Raw genomic sequence first — 19,962 nt, 5'->3', positions numbered from 1 at the left:
GCCCTCCGGTTATTGCGGCTGGCTTCACACACCCTGCTGCCAACACTGGGACGGGAGAGCAACAGGACCCCGGCCCCGCCACCGGCACACAATCAATTCAAAGTCTTTAACGAGAGAGGAAATAAAAAAAATCCTACACCACGCCGGGGCAGAAACATTTCCTGCAGTCAATTTTTGTCCTTGGCATGCTTTCAAGCCTGAAATATTTTCATGTCCACTGTTGTTGCCTCCTCCCCTTTCTGTTCAGGTTTCTGCTCCGTGTTCATGTCAGACTCCCCCACACCCACCGGCACGTCCAGCCTTCAAAAACTTGCAGCCAAACGTTTTTTACAGACAACTCAACACACAGGTAGAAGACATGAGGGTTTGCCCGTGTGCTCCTAAGTGCCCAGGAAGGTCTGAAGGACAGCTGTTGGGACAGCTTTGATTTCTACCTCCTGGCAGATGCGCTTTGGATTCGACAAGCACATGCTTTTTTTTCCAGAGGACTGCCTCACGCCATAACTCACCGATAACTGGTGGGAGGAAAGGCTGAAGGTGGCACCTCTGCCTCATGGCCTAGTGAAGTCATTCTGTCCTCTTTAACTCAGGCAATACTCTGCAGCACGAAGAGAAGAGGATGATACCCTAGTAAGATATTGTATCTTTCTGTTAGGAGAGCCAAGTGATGCCCTAGGAGTTTGGCTTGTATGCCAAGCTCTTGCACAGTACAGAGCAAAGATCAAATCTGTGATGTTTCTTATTGTCCGAGCCCCTCCTAGGCCGGGAGGAAGTGCTTTGTGGCATTTCGGGAGGCTCCAGTTTACAAATGCTATCAGTGGGAGCTGGCTCTGGGCTCTGTGCATCACACCAGACAAAACTAGTGCCTGGCTCGGACTTAAATCCACATGTGACTCGGTGCCTGCCTACCTCGTTGGACACAGTGGCAACGTACCCATCACCATGCAGAAAGCATCCAGAGACTCCAGCGCAAAAGAGATATCGGATTAATAACTTCCCACTGGGAGCGGGCAGCACGTACGGCCTGTGGTTACAAACTGCTCAGGGAAGAGAAGCCTTTAACATCCTGGTCCACCTGAGGAATACCCCGCAGCTCATTATCCTGCCGTAGAAAGTCAGCACAGAGGGAGCTACCGTACGGCATGGCCATGCACGGGGGAAACACAGCGTGCCCTGAATTCTCACCAGCTTTTATTTGTATTAGGTGGGTCAAGCACATTCCTATGAATAACCCAACCTTTTCCTGAGTGGGAAAGAAAAACAGCAAAACAGTCTAAATACAGAGCAACCTGCTGTCCACTGATTGGACAAGAGATGATTTTTTTTCCTAACCTGGCTGACCTTGCTCAGCAGCATTCTTAAAGATCACTGCTATTTTCCTTGCCTGTTACCAGTCTACTGGGACAAAGAGTCTTTTGTTCACCCTGATTAAAACAAAACTGGGAATTAATTGGAAGCTGCATGAGAGGAGAAAAGTGCTGCCTCAGCATTTGCTCAGCTTAGGCAAAATACGACACTCGACGTGGCTACAACAGGTACATGTAGCAACAGACCACCAGAGCCTTGTCTAACATTGCAAAGGGGAAAATTTAAAATAAAATTTCCATTAGTTAAACTGATAAAATAATTTTAATCTCTAGTGTTAAACATGTTAAAATATTCATTACAATTCAGATAGTACACAGTTTCTCTTTGGTAAGAATTTATTTATATTGTTACCCCATTCTTATACAGCCTGAATTGTTCTTCTGTAACCCATTCATACTCCAGGATTGTTTTTCCTCGCTTCTCCTAAGAAATCGTAAGCCAGCTCTGAGATATCAAAGGCTTTGTGAGTGTTTTCTGACGACAGCAGATACTGAAGTGCACCATCATTCTCTCGGCTCTTTTTCAAAAAGTCAGCAATCGCCTTCCAGCGAGATGCTTCCGACTCTTCCTCAGCCCATTTGTAGTCAGGGAGGAAAGTGGACTGGAGGAGAGGGAAGACAGAGTCGTGGTACACCAGGACAAACAGAGACTTCAGAAATTCTCGATCTCTCTGCAGAGAAGAGTATTTGAAAATACTTCAGTGCAAATACAGGGTGTTGCCAAGTTCTTCTACAGAAGTATTGTACACAGGAAAAAAACAGACAAGAAAACATTCAACTAACGCCCAGTTCCCAGGATCACAACGGGAAGAGATTTGACCTCCCTAAACAAACATCAGTTAGCTCGGATGAGCCTCAAACTCACCACCAAGAACTACAATATATAAACTATAGATCAACAAATCTGCTCTCCAGCCCACCTACTTTTCCAAACGACAGAGAGTGGCAATACACAGCCAAACCCTGCCGTTGTTACTCCAAAACAGCAATCTGTACACCAGTCACTGAGAGCCCTTTGCTCATGGGGTATTTATATCTCTTCCTAAAAACACCAGTGTGTGACAGCTGTTCCCCGCAGCCTCTGCAGGTACAGACTGAGACTGCCGTGGCCGCCAGGGAAGTGCTGCATCCTCCCCGCCTTGGAAGCCCAAACTCCACTCGTTTCTCTGCTGCCCTAGGCGGAGAGTTGCAACAATCCCACGCTCCTTGCAGCACGTGGCTCTTAGCAGGAGGTAAGGCCACACCATAAGTACTGTTATTTCACACTTTGACAGGACGTTCTGTGTGTGGCGAGAATTACACCCTCCCCTGTAAAGACCAGTTTGCAAACCCCAGAGACTAAGAATCAGCCTGGCCCATTACCAAACACTGAAAGATCCCGACCACTTTAACTAGACAAAATTTGTGTGCCTCGTTTTCCACACGCACGCTAGAAAAACCCTTCATGCAAGATGAAAGATCCCGACCACTTTAACTAGACAAGATTTGTGTGCCTCGTTTTCCACACACACGCTAGAAAAACCCTTCATGCAAGCAGGACACACACAGAGCGCTGCCTCCTGTAAAACTCATTGGCCACCAAGACTCTTCCAGAAATGTTCCAGAAACACGCTGCCTCCTGTAAAACTCATTGGCCACCGAGACTCTTCCAGAAATGTTCCAGAAACGTTCCAGAAATGTGAGCGCTATGGCTGGCATTGAACAGTTCACGTCTCAGCAGGAGATTTAGCAGCTAAGCGTCATATAACCGTGCAAGAAGGAGTAAGAATTTGCCAAGCAGCAATCCTCCCACGGGAGTGGCACATGACAAATCAGGTAAAACTGGATGGTTCTGGGATACCGAGGAGTTACTAATTCTTTGAGCAGATCCGCTTTCATTTTGGATGAATGGCCTTGAAAAAGCGATTCTGACTTAACAGCATTTTGTTTTGTTTGCATAAGTGGGGAGATCTCCTTGTGTGTCTATTCAGTAGCATGCACAATGAATGAAATATCCTGCTGCTGCTCCCAAGTGAAGTGTCTTGGATGAAGAGCCAACACCTTTCTCATGCAGTTACCTAAGCTTCTCTTTGTCCAGAGGAGGTAGGACAAGGTACGGGTAAGCCTGGTGACACGGCCAATTCAGTTCTTCTCCAGCTATCTACCGGCCAAAATGGGAGATTGCAACTGTGAGGTAGGGAGATTTGCAGATTTGGGGGCTTTTTTCCAGGTAGACAGTGGGAGGACTGGAGCTCGGAGGTTGGAGGAGGGAAGATTATTTTGTGAGCATACACAGCCCCTTTTGTATCAGTGGGAAGCTTTTGCCAGTCAAGTATTGGAAGCACATCATGAAAGGGAGCCACACTTTGGATATGAACCTGTAATAGCTTCCCCAATAACAACCGTATACAAACACCGAGACAGAAAGTTACAAGTTAATGTCACATTCCTTCTTCTAGTTTACTGTTACAAATATCGGTAAGAAATGTTACGAACTGTGTTTAGTGTATCTACATTTTCTAAGTAAATGTACAGCGAGAGGAAAAATTAACTAGCAATAACACTGACAGAAAGCTGCTAGTTCGAATTAGATTGAATATATGTCAAAGAAAAACCTGTAATTTATTACCCTCTCAGATCTCTTCAACGTTCTTTCTCTATCTGCCCAAGCGCTCTAAAATGAAATGAAATGTAAAATCAGACTGAGATTGTGGAGATTTAAAGCAATTCCATTTTTAGCTGCAAAAATCTCTCTGGCTGCAATCCCACAGTAGTTTAAGCTCCTGTTGCAGTCCCACTTCCCTCACACTCCCCATTCCTCCCTTCTGCCAGTTGAGTTGATGTAGGCAAACGGCCATTCCACCAAATTTTACAGATGTGAGGATTTGGAGATTCAAAATTATCAGAGCCATATAAATGAAATCAAGGGGATCCACTTTTCAGAAAAATCAATCGCAACCGAGGTTGATTTTTTTCCCACCCTACAAGCATAGACAAATGCAGCCTAACCCCAAAGGCTAACAACTTCTAACAGCAGTGTCTTTTGGGCAGAAATAACTCGGCTGTTGTTGTCTGGTACTAGGACACCTGTGAGGGACTGCAGTGTAGATATGGTGAGCACTGTCCTGCTGGTCAGAAGCTAAGTCAGCTCCTACCTGTCATGAAAGCAGCACTGTCCTAGAAGCCAGATAAACACTCAGGCAGCTAATCCACCTGAGCACTCTCTTGCTGTGGCTGCACGGCTAGCAGTGTTCAAACTAGCCCGTTTATGTCTTTGCATCCCTTCTGCATGTACTCAAGCGTTCTCTTGCAGTTTTGAAGGCACTAAGACACAAGAGATTTGCACATACTTGAAACGATTATAACTTTTCTGCTGTTTGGCTTTTCCATTTATCTTTTCACAGGATAAAAAAGCTCAAATTTTGCGAACTATCTGGAAATCCTGGCACATCAGATGTAATTGAACACTATGTAGATAACATACCCGAAGTGCATCCATCAGGTCTGGTTGATCCATGAGTTGAGGGAAAGTTGCTAAAATAGGATTACAGATTAATTCTGAAACAGAAAACAAACACATTCAAGGCTAAGGAAGAAACAGGATGGTTTTCAAGGTATCAACACATCAAGGTATTCAACATATCCCTTTCCCTCAGAATATTTCAAAGGGAAAGTTAGCTATAATAGGTCTCCCGAGCAGCAGGGAAAGTAGAAAAGCTCTCTAACAACTGCATTCTCTCTCTGACTGTAGGAAACTCTCAGTGGCTGAGAGACAGTTAACCTGAGAGAGGAAAGACACACAAAACATGACTGCTGGTTTATTAGGAGAAGCCAGCAAGCAAGAGATGTTACTGATGTAACCTAGGGGTAGACTGAGGTGTTTTTCCTCATTTCTGCACCTGTCTTTTTTTATAAACACCTGAAATTGTACTGCCTGATTTGGATGTTATGAATAAACACACCTTCATTCTACCTTAATCTGGCTTGTGTTGCGTGCGATTTTAAGATAAGCGGGTAACAAGTGGCATAGTAAATTTACCAAATGGGGCACATCATCAAACTGCATAGGTCTCCTGCACGCCTTTCAGATTAACTACCGGGTAATAGCGGGGTCTCCCGTTCGAGGTGAACGGGCCGGCTTTATCAAAATCGGGCAGGGCAGAGCTGCCTCCCCATGACTGGCAGGAATCAAAGCTCTCTGTTACAATGCATGGCAAATCTTGAACCCCAGCGGCGCAGGGGTCCTGTCATTATTTTAGTTAATGAGATTGTAGATAAGATTACAAGAGTGCTACAAGTAACATAGAGGACTTTTGGTTGAAGTGTTTTCTTTCTCTTGTGACTTCAAATATTTAATGTACACTGTTGTTTCTTCATGTTGAAGTTGATGGAAAGTTTAGTAAACACTAACCATTTACTAATAACAAAACATTTCACGGAAGCAAGCCAGAACTGATTGCTTTTGTGAAATCTAACAGGCATTTTAAGTTGCCTATTTCTAAAGTGATAGTTGATTTTGAAATAAGAGAAATCATCTTTTGTTACACCAGAAAAAAGTAGAAAATGGCTACCAGAACAACTTCTGAAAGGCTGGTAAAGCCTTTAAATCGTTTCAAATCAAGTCTGAATCCAAATGGATGCAGTTTAACTCCAGGAGAGGTCATCAGCCTGATCTGTTGTCCTACGTTATAAAGATCAAATCAGGTAAGTATAGCAGTTCTCAACTGACCTTTAAAAACTAAGCATTTGCAGTTTCTCTGTGATAAGTTTATTAAATACAGCATTAATTTATGAAAGGGTCTGACTTTCAGATACTGAAATCAGTACACTCAGAATGTGTATTAAAGTTCAAGAAAATCAGGAAGAGAGTTAAGTTCTGAGCACCTTTGAAAGATGAATTTGTAATTCAGAGGCCTAAATATGGGTAAAGATTGACAGTTAAAAATGTTAGTAAGTGCACAAGGAAATTTATTTGCCATAGGAACAGATGATACATAATTCAGTCTGGAGAAGAGACGGGAGAAAACACAAGAAAATCACTTTCCAGTACCAATATACATTCACCTGTAGTATAGTTAAGAGATGTAATTTTTCCATATTTCAAACTGATTTTAAAATGGAGAAGACTATAAACTATTACAGTTCTGTTGAAGGAAAGATGTGGAAGGAATAAGATACAGAGTTGCAAAATCACAGCAAGATACTGAGTTCTAAAACCAGAACTCTTCTGCTTCTGTCTCTCCCTGCTGCATTAGCCAATAAGTAAATAATAATTTTAAAAAAACAGTAAAGAGGATGACTTAGCCTCAATGACAAAAACATCTGCCTAATCTCTTCTATAGCTAGGAGAACATGCATACACTAGAAATGAATGAGTAAACCTGTGTGCATGTCTAATCTCTCATTGCATGGGTGGTGAAAAGGAAACCTTCCTCTTCCAAATAATCCTTTATCTTTATTTACGTTTTATTTATTTTTATTTATTTATTTAGAATAACCCTTTACCTATCTACATAGGCTTTTTTTTAATGAGAATTTCACTGAAAACACTTCATTCATACTTCACAGAAAACAAAACTATTCTTGTGGTTTTTGCATTCTGTGATGTGAACTAATGTCAAACACGGCAACACTTTAGCTGTGAGTTGAAACATCACTAGTTTGAAATGCAAACACACCAAGTGGTGGTATTCACCACCAGCAAGAGGTTGTTCTTTTTTATTAAAAGGGAAACAGATTTCTCTTTGTCCCTACAACACCTGCAGACTGAAAGTTAAAGCACCGAAATCCTCTGCACAGGAAGCATGACTTCCTGACCTTGTAAGACGGTTAGTCAGTGCCAGCACTACCAGGGAACAAAATTGTGCGAGTACCCTCTATCAGTGAGTTGCTCCTGAAGCTTTCTCTTACAAATGGGAGACTCTGGAGGGGATAATTCTTTTTAGGAACCTGATCTTTCTCCGACACGCTCTCCATTACTGAGTTCTTCTCCACAACAGCAATTCTTACCTGTGCTTTGCGTGCTTATTCTGTCTTTCAAGAGTGCATCACCAAGTATTTGTCGATAAAATATCAAGAGATGGATGTAGCACATACTGCCAATTAATGTTTCTGGTAGCAAACTATTGGGAAAATAAACAACATGCAGTTGAGATTTTTATTCAAAACTGCTCCTAGGAAGCATTGTTCACCAAAACTTGAGAGTAATGACAGCTTCATGGAGATGATTATTAGCTCGTATTGGCAAATCCATGAACCTATCACAACTTTTGAAGGTGTACATTGATAAAGCTGTAACAGCCAGACTCCTGTTGTTGCGGTTTTCAATATTATCTAAACTTAAAGACTCTTTAGTTGTTTCCAACAAAATAGCTCTAAGTGTCAAACAGAGATCAAGTACAATACGCAGGTGACATGACCCTCAGGTTTTTCCATAACCAGCGTTCCAGGGAAGGGGAACACTTTAGACCTCTGGAACCATTCTAGGCTATCTGAAATACTTGTTCATTTTATGGCAGCACACATGCATACTTACTTCAGGATGTCTTTTGACTGCGCACTTAATGACCTCAGTTTCACTGCAAGCACAGGCTGTTTCCGGAGTGTTATAAACTGATGAAAAACACCACTGCCTGCTTAAGAAATAAATACCTGATATGAAATCCGTAATTTTGAAAGAACATTAAGAATTGTATTACAAGAATGGACATTGAAATTTGGCAAGAGATGTTTTGCTAAAACTGTAATGGTTTAAGGATGGTCTAAAAACCTGGAGGAATTGAACATCTGAAAATACATCAACGTATCAGCTGTATCAACATTTGGTCTAACGTAAGCTATTACCTCTCTCTAGGACGGTGGATTCATAATATGCATGGAGTCATGTGGAGGTAAGTGTCTAAATCCAAAAGGTAAAGGCCTTCTATAGCTTGCAGCATGTGTCACTGGCAAATGGATGTTACTACAGCTTCCAGAGGAAAGCTGTGGCCACCTTTATTTAAAACACAAGTGGTCTATCGTCTGAACCAACTTTTAGTGAAGCTTTATTCAACCCCACAGGGAAGAACCAGTACAGATGTTCTGTAGCACATTTGTGCACATGTGGAACTTGTGCGTAAGTGATATGGGATTGATGATATGGGACTTGAACAGTCTGGCTTGGGAACTCTTTACACCAGTGTAACCGCTGAGCCTTGCACCATCACCCCATAGCCAAGAAGCATTAAGTGCAGTTAAAGAAATAATTAAATACATTTATCAGAAATAATCTTCAACCTGCAAACACTGGAAATTACAGAAACATTAGCACTGGCAGGTAGTTCTGAATCCCACCAGCCCTAACAATCAACTCCCTCTTATGCAAAATGAGAACACACAAAACAAAACCAGGCTGTGGTGACTGCACGCTAATGAGAGCCCTGGCTGAGCACTGCGTGTTGTGAAATAGGTATAGCATTTGTTGTATCATTGCATTTATATAATGTTTAGGAGAAACCACACCTCTTCTTGATATTGATGGGTCAACCTCAACGCCTCTCTCGTAGGGAGTACCACCATTTAATAGCAGCTCATACATCCTGTGAAAGAAGAGCAGCATAGTTAAAATAAAAAGATGTAAGGATATGCGAGAACAGCACAACCGCTTTCTGAGACAGAAAGAAACCTGCTATCTCAAATAAAAACCTGACAGGGTGCTTGATGTTATGACTAGGATTTTATATGAAATGACTACACCTAATGAAGTAATGAAACATCAAATGATACATTTGAAACTTGTATTACATTGGGAAACTAGCTAATAATTTTAAAAGAAATTAGCAACATTGATTCTTTTCCACATGACTCCAGTATTTTTCTTACATGAAATTTAGCAATTGTTTCACTAAAATGTTTTTGAGGTGTCATTGCTTATGTAGCAAATTTTAGATATGGAAGATTTAAAACGTTGAAGAATAACGTAATCCCAGTTCCATCAAGAGTAAGTCACTGTTGAAGCAAGCATGCAATTTCACTCTGTAGATACCATGTTTAACTTAATGAAATGTTAGAGATCAGATTTCGAAGAGATTTATAGACTTATGGAACAGTAGGGGTCTCCCGTGGGTATTTTTTTCTGCCCTTAATCCAAATATATTCAGAATACACACACACACACATATATATACTTGGTAAAAATGAAGTCTTGCAAGTCTGATTTACAATGAATCATTTCTGTAAATTAACAGAAAGCTTTCCTACGTTTAATAAAATAGAAATATGTACATTTTATCATTCTTTAAGATTGTTAGACCCATCAACTAACCATAAATCAGCTGCAAAATGTAAGCTTATTCACACTCTCCAAGTGAATGGTAAGAGACTCATTCACAACAATTCTTACCTGCTTCCAAGTCTAACGAACCAATCTCCTAATCTTAAATGGCAAAGGGATATACAGCAAAGTGCACATAAAGAAGAGGCCAGAATTAAAAAGGACATTGTCACCTTCAATTTAGGTAACAATTCTATTTTATACAAACAAAACTCTAAATAACTCCCTATTAACTCAGACATTTCCATAGTTTTAAAATTCCACTGAAGAATATTTTAAAACACATACTAACTTGCAACATTTCAAACGTGAATGTTGGGTCCAGGGAGCACTTTTCCCACACAAACTTAGTAGAACATACATTGGGTGTGGAAGCAGGACCAGCATTCTCACTGAAAGACTCAGTACAACCTGCACATTAGTCTGGATTACACCTGCCCCTGTCAGTGTGCAAGTATGAGATATGAACTTTACTCCTAGCCTAAAACAGATGTACATACATACATATATAAATACAGAAAGAGAGAGAGAGAGAGAAGGAAAACAATAAGCTTACCTGGAAGGAACAGGCATTCCATTAGAAGTAAAAAGCTTCAGAAATGCCCAGCCACAGCTTAGCTCTCCTCTTTCACCTGTTGACTAGAAGAAAAGAGAAGCGTAAATAACTTGAGCAGCTAAACCAGAATGACTAACTGAACCACAAACAATTATTTAGAATAATCACATAAAAATGGTAAAATGCTAAAGGCCCCAGATTTGTGGTACGCAAACATTGACTATGTCACATTCACAGGTGTTTGAAGATGTTTACCAAACAGGACACACAGTTATGCTGAAGTTGATCGTCCATGAGATGAGGATTTATAAAGCCAAGAAATACACATTGAAGGGAAACCTAAGTATATCAAGCTCTTGAAGAAGAAGAAATGCACAGATACAAAGGTAAAAACCCCCAAACCTGCACTGATGCTTTAAAGAATGCAGGACAGAAAAAAGGAGATAGAAAAATATACCCAGAGGATTTACCCATCTGGTTCCAGAGTCAACTGTTTCCAAGCCAGTGACCCTGTGCATCAGAAGGCTTTATTCATTGTACCAGAGACAGTGCCTGGGAAAGGAAGCTGATCCTGTGTGCCAGCCCATCCGTTTCCAGACCCCAAATGCACTAATAAGAGGTAGGAACTTGTAAACACTCCAGCCTTCATTTAAACTTACTCTGTAAACAGAAGCAGACAACTTTGCATAATCTTGACTACTCCAATTAGCATCGGATCTCTGTGAACCATCGCTTACCAACATGCTGTCCATCACCAGGACTTACGTAGTTCAGTTCCCTACAGATGTACACTCTACTTATCCCCCTGCACAACAGTTCTGCATCCCCACCACGCTATCGGCATGTCTCTCCTCCACATCCCCACAGGACTGCACTCTTGCACCCTAAGTTCATACAGGCGTGAGTGAAAGAGAAAATACAGCAGTACTCCCCTTCGCAACTTCTCTATCCATCTTTTCAGAGTTCTGTTACCCACTATTTAATACCCAGCTTGCTAACTGTTGTGGTTACCCCACTTTTCATCTTTTACCCATGATTTACTTGATTGCCAAAATTCATCTGAGGAAGACTGCGACCAGAATGAAAATATAAGTGTTCAGAAAAAGGCAGCAAGACTTGAGTCAGTCTTGTAGACAAAATAGCCGAGATCTTTCAGAACAGTGACCTATTCCGAAAAGCCACCATATCCTCCAAATATTAGTCTTTTTTATGCTCCTGCATGCATCCGCCTTCTATTACAGTAGTTCTTATGGGCTTTACCATTTACTGTGTCACTACCCGTTGTACTTTTCAGAAGCATATCCTAGATGGATAGGATATACCTATCAATTGCAGCTAGAAACCAGTGTCCACACTATTTAAACAGTTAAAATTTTAGTTTCCAAACTATATAGCACAGTAGTCTGAAACAAATCACAAAGATAGAAAAACAATGCAGGAGTGAAGAGAGAATTGGTCTTTGCGATCACATTACATGAGATCTTTGGTAGATTAACAGAAATTATTTCAACGTAAGTAAAGGTACCTTCATGTCCACTAGTCAGAAAGTCTCTTATTCTCTAAATATTGACTAGAACTAAAAGTTCCAAAACCCAACATCTCTCTCCTCCCTCCCAGAAGCCAAAAGGAAGACAATCTTATAGTAAGCTAGGAAAAGTTCAGCTAAATTTCCTTTTGGGTCTCACAGTTCGCTGCTGGGATACTGCAGTTTAACACCGAATATGGGACAGCTGGTTCACTTTATAAACCTGTGCTTGGAATGATTTATACTGCAACTTTACACACTTACATTGCGAATATAAGTGATGCCAAGTTCAAATAATATACCAATGTCTGAAGACAGAGAGTTGGACCTGACAAAACAGTCACCATCCAGCAAGCTGGGTAAAATGCCCGTTACCTAATACAGAGAGAGGGAAAAGAAAAAAAAAAGTGAATGTACCAATTAAAAAACCCTCTGTTTTTTAAAGGCCATCAAACACGTCACTTATTCATGTAAGATCTCAGACCCAATCCCATTGCATATAAAAGAAAATGATGAGTATAGAACGAATTTCAGTTGAAACCTTGCTCCCCTTATTCTTTATCTTGCCATGAAACACAGCTATGCTACCAAGGTACTTTTTTTGTGTGTGATGACAAGCTGTTAAAGAACTTTAGATGTCAAAAAGCACTTAATTCCCTCCAAGAACTCAGCAACATCTGGGGTAAAACATGACAACCCTACTGCTCTGAGTGTGGCCCTGCACGGCACCTGAAACATAGGGCAAAGCATGTGCTCTTTTTTTAATGAAATCAAAGCAAAAGCTCACAAGCAAAGTGGCTAGTGTCTTCCCTTCTCCATGAACACCATGTAGTGTGCGCCTGATATCAATTCAAAGTTAACCAGTGCCACCGGCTGGATCACCAGTCCCTCGCGCTACTTCTCCTTCCCCTCAACTCTTTTCTCCAAAGTGTTTCTGCTAAAACACTTAGTTTAGTTTGAATTCATGCACTTCAGCAAGTCTTGTCTTTTCTGCACGTTCATTTTGGTTGCGGTATGTTTTATTTCAACACGAATACCAGAAGTAATAGACGTCACTAAATAAGAAGCTGTAAATAGATAGTCACTGGCTATGTCACTCCCTGAGCGAGATACCTACCCTTGGAGAAAAGGTCCACGTTTGAGGATTTTTAGGTTGCCATGTAGCTCTCACTGTGTGAATGTTACTCAGCACCTAAAGCATGACAGCAGTGAAAAAAGCTAAGACAAGTTTTTCTGGAAAGCTACGCAGCTTTAGGAAAATTCAGGATTATCCCAGATTAGTCCAACACTGCACACAACAAAGATAAAATTATGCTTTCCCTTTAACTTGATCAGATGGTTTCAGTTTAAAGGATTACAGAGGACGTTTTCCCTGAAGCCAGAGAGCACTTTCCAACCATCCTTCGTTCATATACACCAGTAGTCGTCCCTTTGCCCCCAAAAGCGTTCAGTGCAGCAGGAAGAAAACCACCAGAATGTCAGCGTTGGATTCTGTTATAAAAAGCTGCTCTACACACACGCACAAAGGAGCACAGAGGAACGACTGCAGGTGGGGAAATCTGAATACGACCCGACCCAGCTATTCCCAGGCCCATCACAGGAGAGAGATCAGCCCAGAAAAGGCTCATCTCCACAAACACGGAGGAGCAAAGAGGCACAATGGCAGGTGGGGGAACTGAAATTACGGACTCAGAGGAATGGCGCTCTCGCCCCAGCCCCTCCCAGGGTGGCCCAGGGGCCGGGTGTGACGCCCGTCATGGTGAGTCAAAAGGAGCGGCTCTCTGGATCACCTTACAGACTGAAAGGGGTTGCTGCTTAGGGATATGAGACACTGTGGCATGCAGAGGAAGAGCATTTTGGGACTGCACATGACTTCTTATGGGATGTTCAGGGGAGGAACCAAAGGCAGACAAAGGGAGGGATCAAGGTGCTTTGTGGAGTAACACAGGTGGGAAAATAGAGGGATAAGTATGCGTGTCTGGCCATGCCTGGCACTTGATCAGTGCAGTCTGTCCTGTTTTTTCATTAAACTCTATTTATAACTATTTTTCTGGGTGAATGGGCTCTCTATTCTGAATGCATGTGCGTGTGGATGTCTAGGTGCCAGCAACTAGCCAGACCACAAGTCACTGGGGGCCTACATGTCTGCAGTGATAGCAACTGGAGGGAGTGAGGGTACGTATGTCAGTGTGTGATCGCAGGCGAGTATCAAGCCAGACTAATCGGACAGTGAGTTAAGCGGCTTGGGAGGCAGATTGTGTGTGTGTGTCTCTGTCTCTCCGAGTGAGAAAACTGGAGGAGTTGGCTACCGGAGGGACCACAGCGTGAAAGATCCAAACCTCAAGACTTTTTTTGATAGCCAAACAACTTACCCGATTGCCGTCGAATAGACAAAGTCGAACATGTCTGCTGAGAACCTGTATACTGACTCCTGGGAGGGGAATCATTTTACAGCTACATAAAGTTACAATCAGGGATACTCGAGTTGGTCTAGGATAAATCTGAAATACAGGCAACAGAAGAAGGATTAAATCTACAGGCTCCTCCCAAATGTGGCACTAGTTTGTTCTTATTTACTGAGATGATACAGTGTACTGTTCACTAGACTGGATTCTTCTAACCACAAAGCTTATGTAGTATTAGCAGCAGCAACAAAATTTCTTGATAAGCCTTTAGTTCTCTTCTAAGGAGATGGCTACAAATATTTTAGTGTGACAGACAGAAGGTCCTATCAACGTTTGAGAAGAAAGAAAGATTCTAAAAATGGTGCAAATCAAGACACAATCATTAGCCAAAATGAAAGACGACGAATGATTTCACAGTGCCTAGCAGAAGTTCATGGTTTAAAAATCCAGACTAGTCACCCATGCAGATCTGCTTCACCCCAGGTAGGGAAGGAGCCCACAAACTTAAGAAGAAACATGACTCTTAAAACATACCCAACATGACAATTTGTACCGATTTTTTGCGTGTTAGAGAGTAGGATGTGATAACATCTACTGCCTAAGGAGTCTGGATTGACATCGAAATCTATCATCTGTTTCACAGCAATATTTACCCACCAATATGAAATATTGCTAGCAATTCACATCTACAGATCCTGTCATTTCTCTCAAACCAAAAGCATCATAGCTTTCTTACCAGTAATACTCACAGTATTTTTTTCAGAGTTCCACACCAAGTCTTTGAAAGCCAACTGTGATGGAGTAAGTTCAGGCTGCAAAAAGTAACTTGCTCGAAACTGACTGCCTACAACAAGAGTAATTTTAAAAATTCTTAAATTTTTTTTATGACCTTTTTTGCCACAAAAGGAACAACACCCAAAATTCAGATGTGGCTAAAGTCCATTTGAATATTTGACTGGTCCAAACAAAACTATGCAGGTATCTTCTACAAGCACCCTTTAAAAAGGGTGCTTTTGCTACTTGTAAGTGTTCTGCAGTATTTCACTCCAGAAGCACAATAATTTAATTAACAAAAAGAGCTATTGACTTGAAACAGTTTTAAACAAAAAGACTAAGAAAGTATGAGATGTGTAATATACTTGGTGAAGATACTCCAAAAGATCTCCGAGAAAAAGCGAAGATGAAAAAAATCATTTTCTGCAACATCAACAGGAAGTATCTTCCAAAGAGGAAAATCTTTGAAACCGTTAGGAAATTTGTCATTGCCTCCGTGTGGCCAGGATTTCACACATATAAATTAAAACTTAATTGAAGAAAAAAAAAAAGCCTTTTATACATTATTTGACGGGTCAAATACAGCCTGTACAGATTACCAATTATAATTAAGCAATACTGATTTTAGTCCAATAGGCTAGTAACCAGGATAAGAAACTCACCACAGACACTTGAGAATCCTGCACTGCAGTTATTACGAGAAACCTTACCTTCTTCTAAGAGCTGGAAAAGTGTGGATAGGCGGAATCCTGCAGGAACTGCTCCTATGGTTGCCAATATCTCCACTGCGTCATTCTATTAAAAAACAAACAGATATTAGCGTTCCTGCTATTTAACATCTAATTCTATCCTAATTTAGAACTCTCGCACAACCAATATCAGACCTGGGGCATCAGTCACTTCTTCTCATCTGAAGCTAATTTGGCCCATCTCCAGGAACTACTTCTACTCTGTTTCATGCATCAACCCAGCCAGGCTCCCATTTTGTTAAACGCCCCCTTTCATTTCAAAGCAGCAGCAGAGCAGCCAATTACAGAACAAAATCACACCCTTGAAAGAAATGGTGTAGCACTACTGTGGCAAAACAAGAAAAGACATCTCATTTGCATCTTCATTCAGACACGGACTGGGCTGCAGCCTACTTCTAAAGCATGAGAGAACCTTAGACTTTATTGCTACAAAAAACAAGATAGAGATGTTAGTTAAAAACATTAGCCTGTACTATGAGAAACAGCATTTGGTAGAAGCAAACCTCGTCTACAAAATAATTAACATTATGGTAGGTGAAGTTGCTACGTAAGAGATACACCTACCTCTGTGATAGCTCTTCTTACAGCACTCCAGTGAGAATCTGTTCTGGAAGAAAAATAACACATTTTTTATAACATATCATCCTTGTATATCATCACTAAATACAGGTTTGTCTTCAAATACCAGCAGCTTAATAACCGTATCTATCTGAGATACTAATAATGATGCATTTCCAGCTACTAAGACTAATTGCTAGACTACCTTATGAGCTGGAACATAATTCGATACATGACCCAAAGAAATGACCAAAGAAAATCATTCTTTGATTTTATGAGGGCAGGGGGGGAAGCAAACCAAAGCAAAACTCCCAAACAAACCCACTCAAGTAAAAGTGTGTCTGCAAGCTTGAAAAAAAGCAGGTGTCTGCTGTACTGAAAAGAAGAATGCAGTCACAAAGAACCAGATACCCTTGTGAGGTATTCTCACTGTAAGAAATGTACTGCCAGATTTAAGGAGGAGGACGAATAATTTTATACTTATTTGCTTTCGCATCATCCATTTACCTTTTCTTAATTTCAGTTCCATCTGCTGTTTCATCCACCACTTCTATGTGTTCTTGACTTTGCTCTTGGCTGTCAATATCTTCATTATGGACCTGTAATTCAGATTAAAAAAGGGAACGTGCATTATTTCTTCACAGTTCTGTTCTTAAAAATGCTTTCTCCAACCATAGCACATGTTAATAGTTTAGAAGAGGAGATTTTCTGTCTGTAATGACCTATCGCTCCATAGCGCTGTAACTGCAGAACACTGCCCTTGGTTCTGCAGTTACAGCAAGGGATGGGAGTATTCCTACAAGTAAGCAAGAGAATGCATTTGCAAAGCAGATTCTTTAAAAAGAGAAATACATCATCATCATGAAGTAAAACGTTAGCTACTCAACATGCTCTTTAGTTACATTGTGAAAAGCTCTGTTCCACGGGGTAAAGGTTGGACTCACTCAATCCAAACTGTACCCATATTTAAATGTTCACCACAATTGTATGCTGGATATATGTGCATAAGTACATAAATGAACATTGCAAGCCACTCTAAAAATGAAAATTCAAAAGTTACAAAACTTTAAAACTTATTTTTGAAAAGGTTCTTCTGTGTCAAATTACAAAATACTCCAACATTTACATGGACTCACATCTCATATAAATGATGAAAAGCCCGAATTAGTCCATAGCAGCTTGGAGTCTTCAGAGTTGACCTTTAGTGACAAAGATTATGACTTTCATATTCAAGAAACTTCTCTGCACTTACACATCACATCCTCACACGGCACAAAAACACTGCTTTCGCTAGCTATCTCCATACACATGTATACAAACATGGTGTTATTCCAAATAACTGGCAAAACACTGCTGTGAGTCCCCATGTAAGCATTATGATCAATTTTATGCAGCTATATTATCATTAATATATACAAAACAACAGAGGTGAGACTAGAACAGAAGAAGGTTGCAGCACACTAACCGCAAGATAGGTTCTAGGAACGAGGCCTCTCTCCCCTTTCGAGTTTTCGGCTACCCACCAGCCATCCGCCTTCTTGTCATGTATAAGCAGGACTTCGCCTTTCTTTGCCGTTAGAAGGAGAGACAGAGACAAAAGACAACCAAATATTTCAAAATGGCTCCAGGTACAATTAAAAAACCCACAAAACCCTAATTTTTCCCACAACAGAGATCGAAGACTACCGCAACAGACCCTGCCACTACAGAAGGTGGCAAAAGGACACTGGACTCCACCAAGCCAAATGTACACCGGGAAAAGCCATTTCTCCCCGAATCCCCCAAGGAACTGGCTGAATCACAGCAGCATAGGCTTTAATTACAGTTACTTCTTAATACAGAACGATCTGCAATACTGGCATGTCAAAAAACTTTGAGAGAGACATATTCACCGTAAATGTGAGATCCCCTTCCTGCTGTGCATTAAAGTTTCCAACTGCAATACATTCTTTAACATTTGGATCATCCAACAATTTATCCTCGTCTTCATCATCTGTTTCTTCACTGTCTTCCTCCTCACTACTTTCTTCATCTTCACCCTCATCCTCTTCTCCATTTTCATCTTCTGTTTGACGATCTTTCTGATGTTCCTCATCTCTATCCAAAATAAATCAAACTTTTTTTATTATCATTTTAATAGAACTTCTTGAAATTGCTGTAAAGCCTTACAATATGGGCTTCTCTGCAAGGATGTTATCCAGATACAGGATTTTCACTCCTATGTTTTACTCTCTGTCCTGATCTGAAAAAACTCCAAAAGCCCAATGCTGTTTCCTCCCTAAGCGTACAGACCACATTGCATCCTCTCCTCTGATCAGCCTCATTATATTTCAGCCATTAACCAACGCCCTCAGAAAATTCCAGCGAGTCGTTCTTGACTGCATCAAGAAAACAAGCCCCGTAAGAGCTGGCTCTTCTGTACTTCTTTTTTAACTGTATGTTAAGGGAATGAGCTAACAATTTATCAGGGTCCTTTCCAACCCTACATGTACAATTCTATTAAAGTGCAGATTGTATTTATTTGTTTAAGCTACTTACACTGCATAATTCATAGTCACATTGTCCTGATCCAAGACAAGAACAAGTTTCTGCAGCTGCTGAGAGAGTTTTAGCAATAGTTTTTCTTCTTCTTCTTTCCTCTGATTATAATTCCCCACTGGCGCAGGCTCATCAGCCTGAGAAAGACAACAAATTGCTCAAAGAATCAAAGATGAAGTTCCTCTATGTAGTTTTCCAGACATGTCTTACAAGCTTTCACCTTCCTGGGCTGCTGTCACTCCCTCTTTAGTGACATCTTTCTTGCCCTTTTACTCTGCCAAGATGAAATTTCATGTTAAATTTGAAATCTGCGTTCTCCACTTCCAATACAATGCATTGGGTTGATAAACATTTTATAATGTATTGCGTTGATAAAGATTTTAAGGGCAGAACTCGTACACAATAAAGCATTAAAAATGTGCTGTTAAATAACATAAATGGATCTCGGAGATCCCAGTCAGGGGTTGTGCAGTGCTAGGCATTGCTCTTGAGGCATCTAAAATCAGAGGAGGCTAGCGTTCTCTAAACACTCACCGTGATGCATTTTGGAGGAAACCATTAACAAATTTGTCCCCGTACTTACTTTTTTCAAATTACGAAGAGCATTTGTATTCTCATCCACCGATTTCTTCAGCTGCAGACATCTGCATTGAAAGCAAGACAGAGAGATAGCATTTTCTTAAAATTCTGATAGGTGGGTGATCCAAATCATGCGTGCTTACTGAAAGGTGTAAATGTAGAAACTCAGACCTTCGCCCAGCTCTGTGTGCACGCAGCTTGACATATACCAATACGAGCCCAAACGGCAGCTGATTGTTACCTGTGATGTGCAAGTTCCCACTTAAAACTACCTCAGCCCTTGAGGACTGGCAAGCAGCTACCCTGTTGCTTCCGCCTGGAAAACAGATGAGTGAGAAGGGGCTGGGAAGAGATCTGTACAATAAGGAGAAAAACGGAAAGGTATACAGGGAACTGTCTGCTCCTTCTGACGCCACGGTGACGGTGAACGGAATGAATCTGCCAGGGGCTTTGCTCACAGCAACCAGGCGATGGTTCTTTCCACAACACACAGTTAAGCTATGCAACTCCCGGCCTCGGAGCGCCACTACAGTTAAGAGAGGGGGGAAGGCTGAGGGCAGGGGCCGGGCGGCGGGCGGGGACCCCTCGGGCAGCGCCTCACCTCTGCGAAAGGGCCTTCCG

At 41.3% G+C, this 19,962-nt stretch overlaps 1 protein-coding gene across 1 annotated transcript; it reads right to left on the bottom strand.

Moving 5' to 3' along the window:
* Positions 1-1,649: 1,649 nt before the first annotated feature.
* On the bottom strand, positions 1,650-19,406 carry NPHP1 (nephronophthisis 1 (juvenile); the record flags this gene model as incomplete). The annotated part of the gene is made up of 19 exons (XM_009585956.1): positions 1,650-1,725; positions 1,756-2,038; positions 3,976-4,020; positions 4,831-4,904; positions 7,356-7,468; positions 7,882-7,978; positions 8,847-8,923; positions 10,214-10,296; positions 12,003-12,113; positions 12,856-12,930; positions 14,111-14,239; positions 14,893-14,987; positions 15,628-15,712; positions 16,231-16,273; positions 16,732-16,823; positions 17,690-17,791; positions 18,117-18,321; positions 18,763-18,899; positions 19,346-19,406. Coding segments are annotated over 18 exons (1,903 nt in total), but the record flags the coding sequence as incomplete, so codon positions are not given.
* Positions 19,407-19,962: the final 556 nt, after the last annotated feature.

Source organism: Fulmarus glacialis, unplaced genomic scaffold (genome assembly GCF_000690835.1).
Source record: "Fulmarus glacialis isolate BGI_N327 unplaced genomic scaffold, ASM69083v1 scaffold11869, whole genome shotgun sequence".
Lineage (NCBI taxonomy): Eukaryota > Metazoa > Chordata > Aves > Procellariiformes > Procellariidae > Fulmarus > Fulmarus glacialis.
This window is presented reverse-complemented; position numbering and strand designations above follow the sequence as displayed.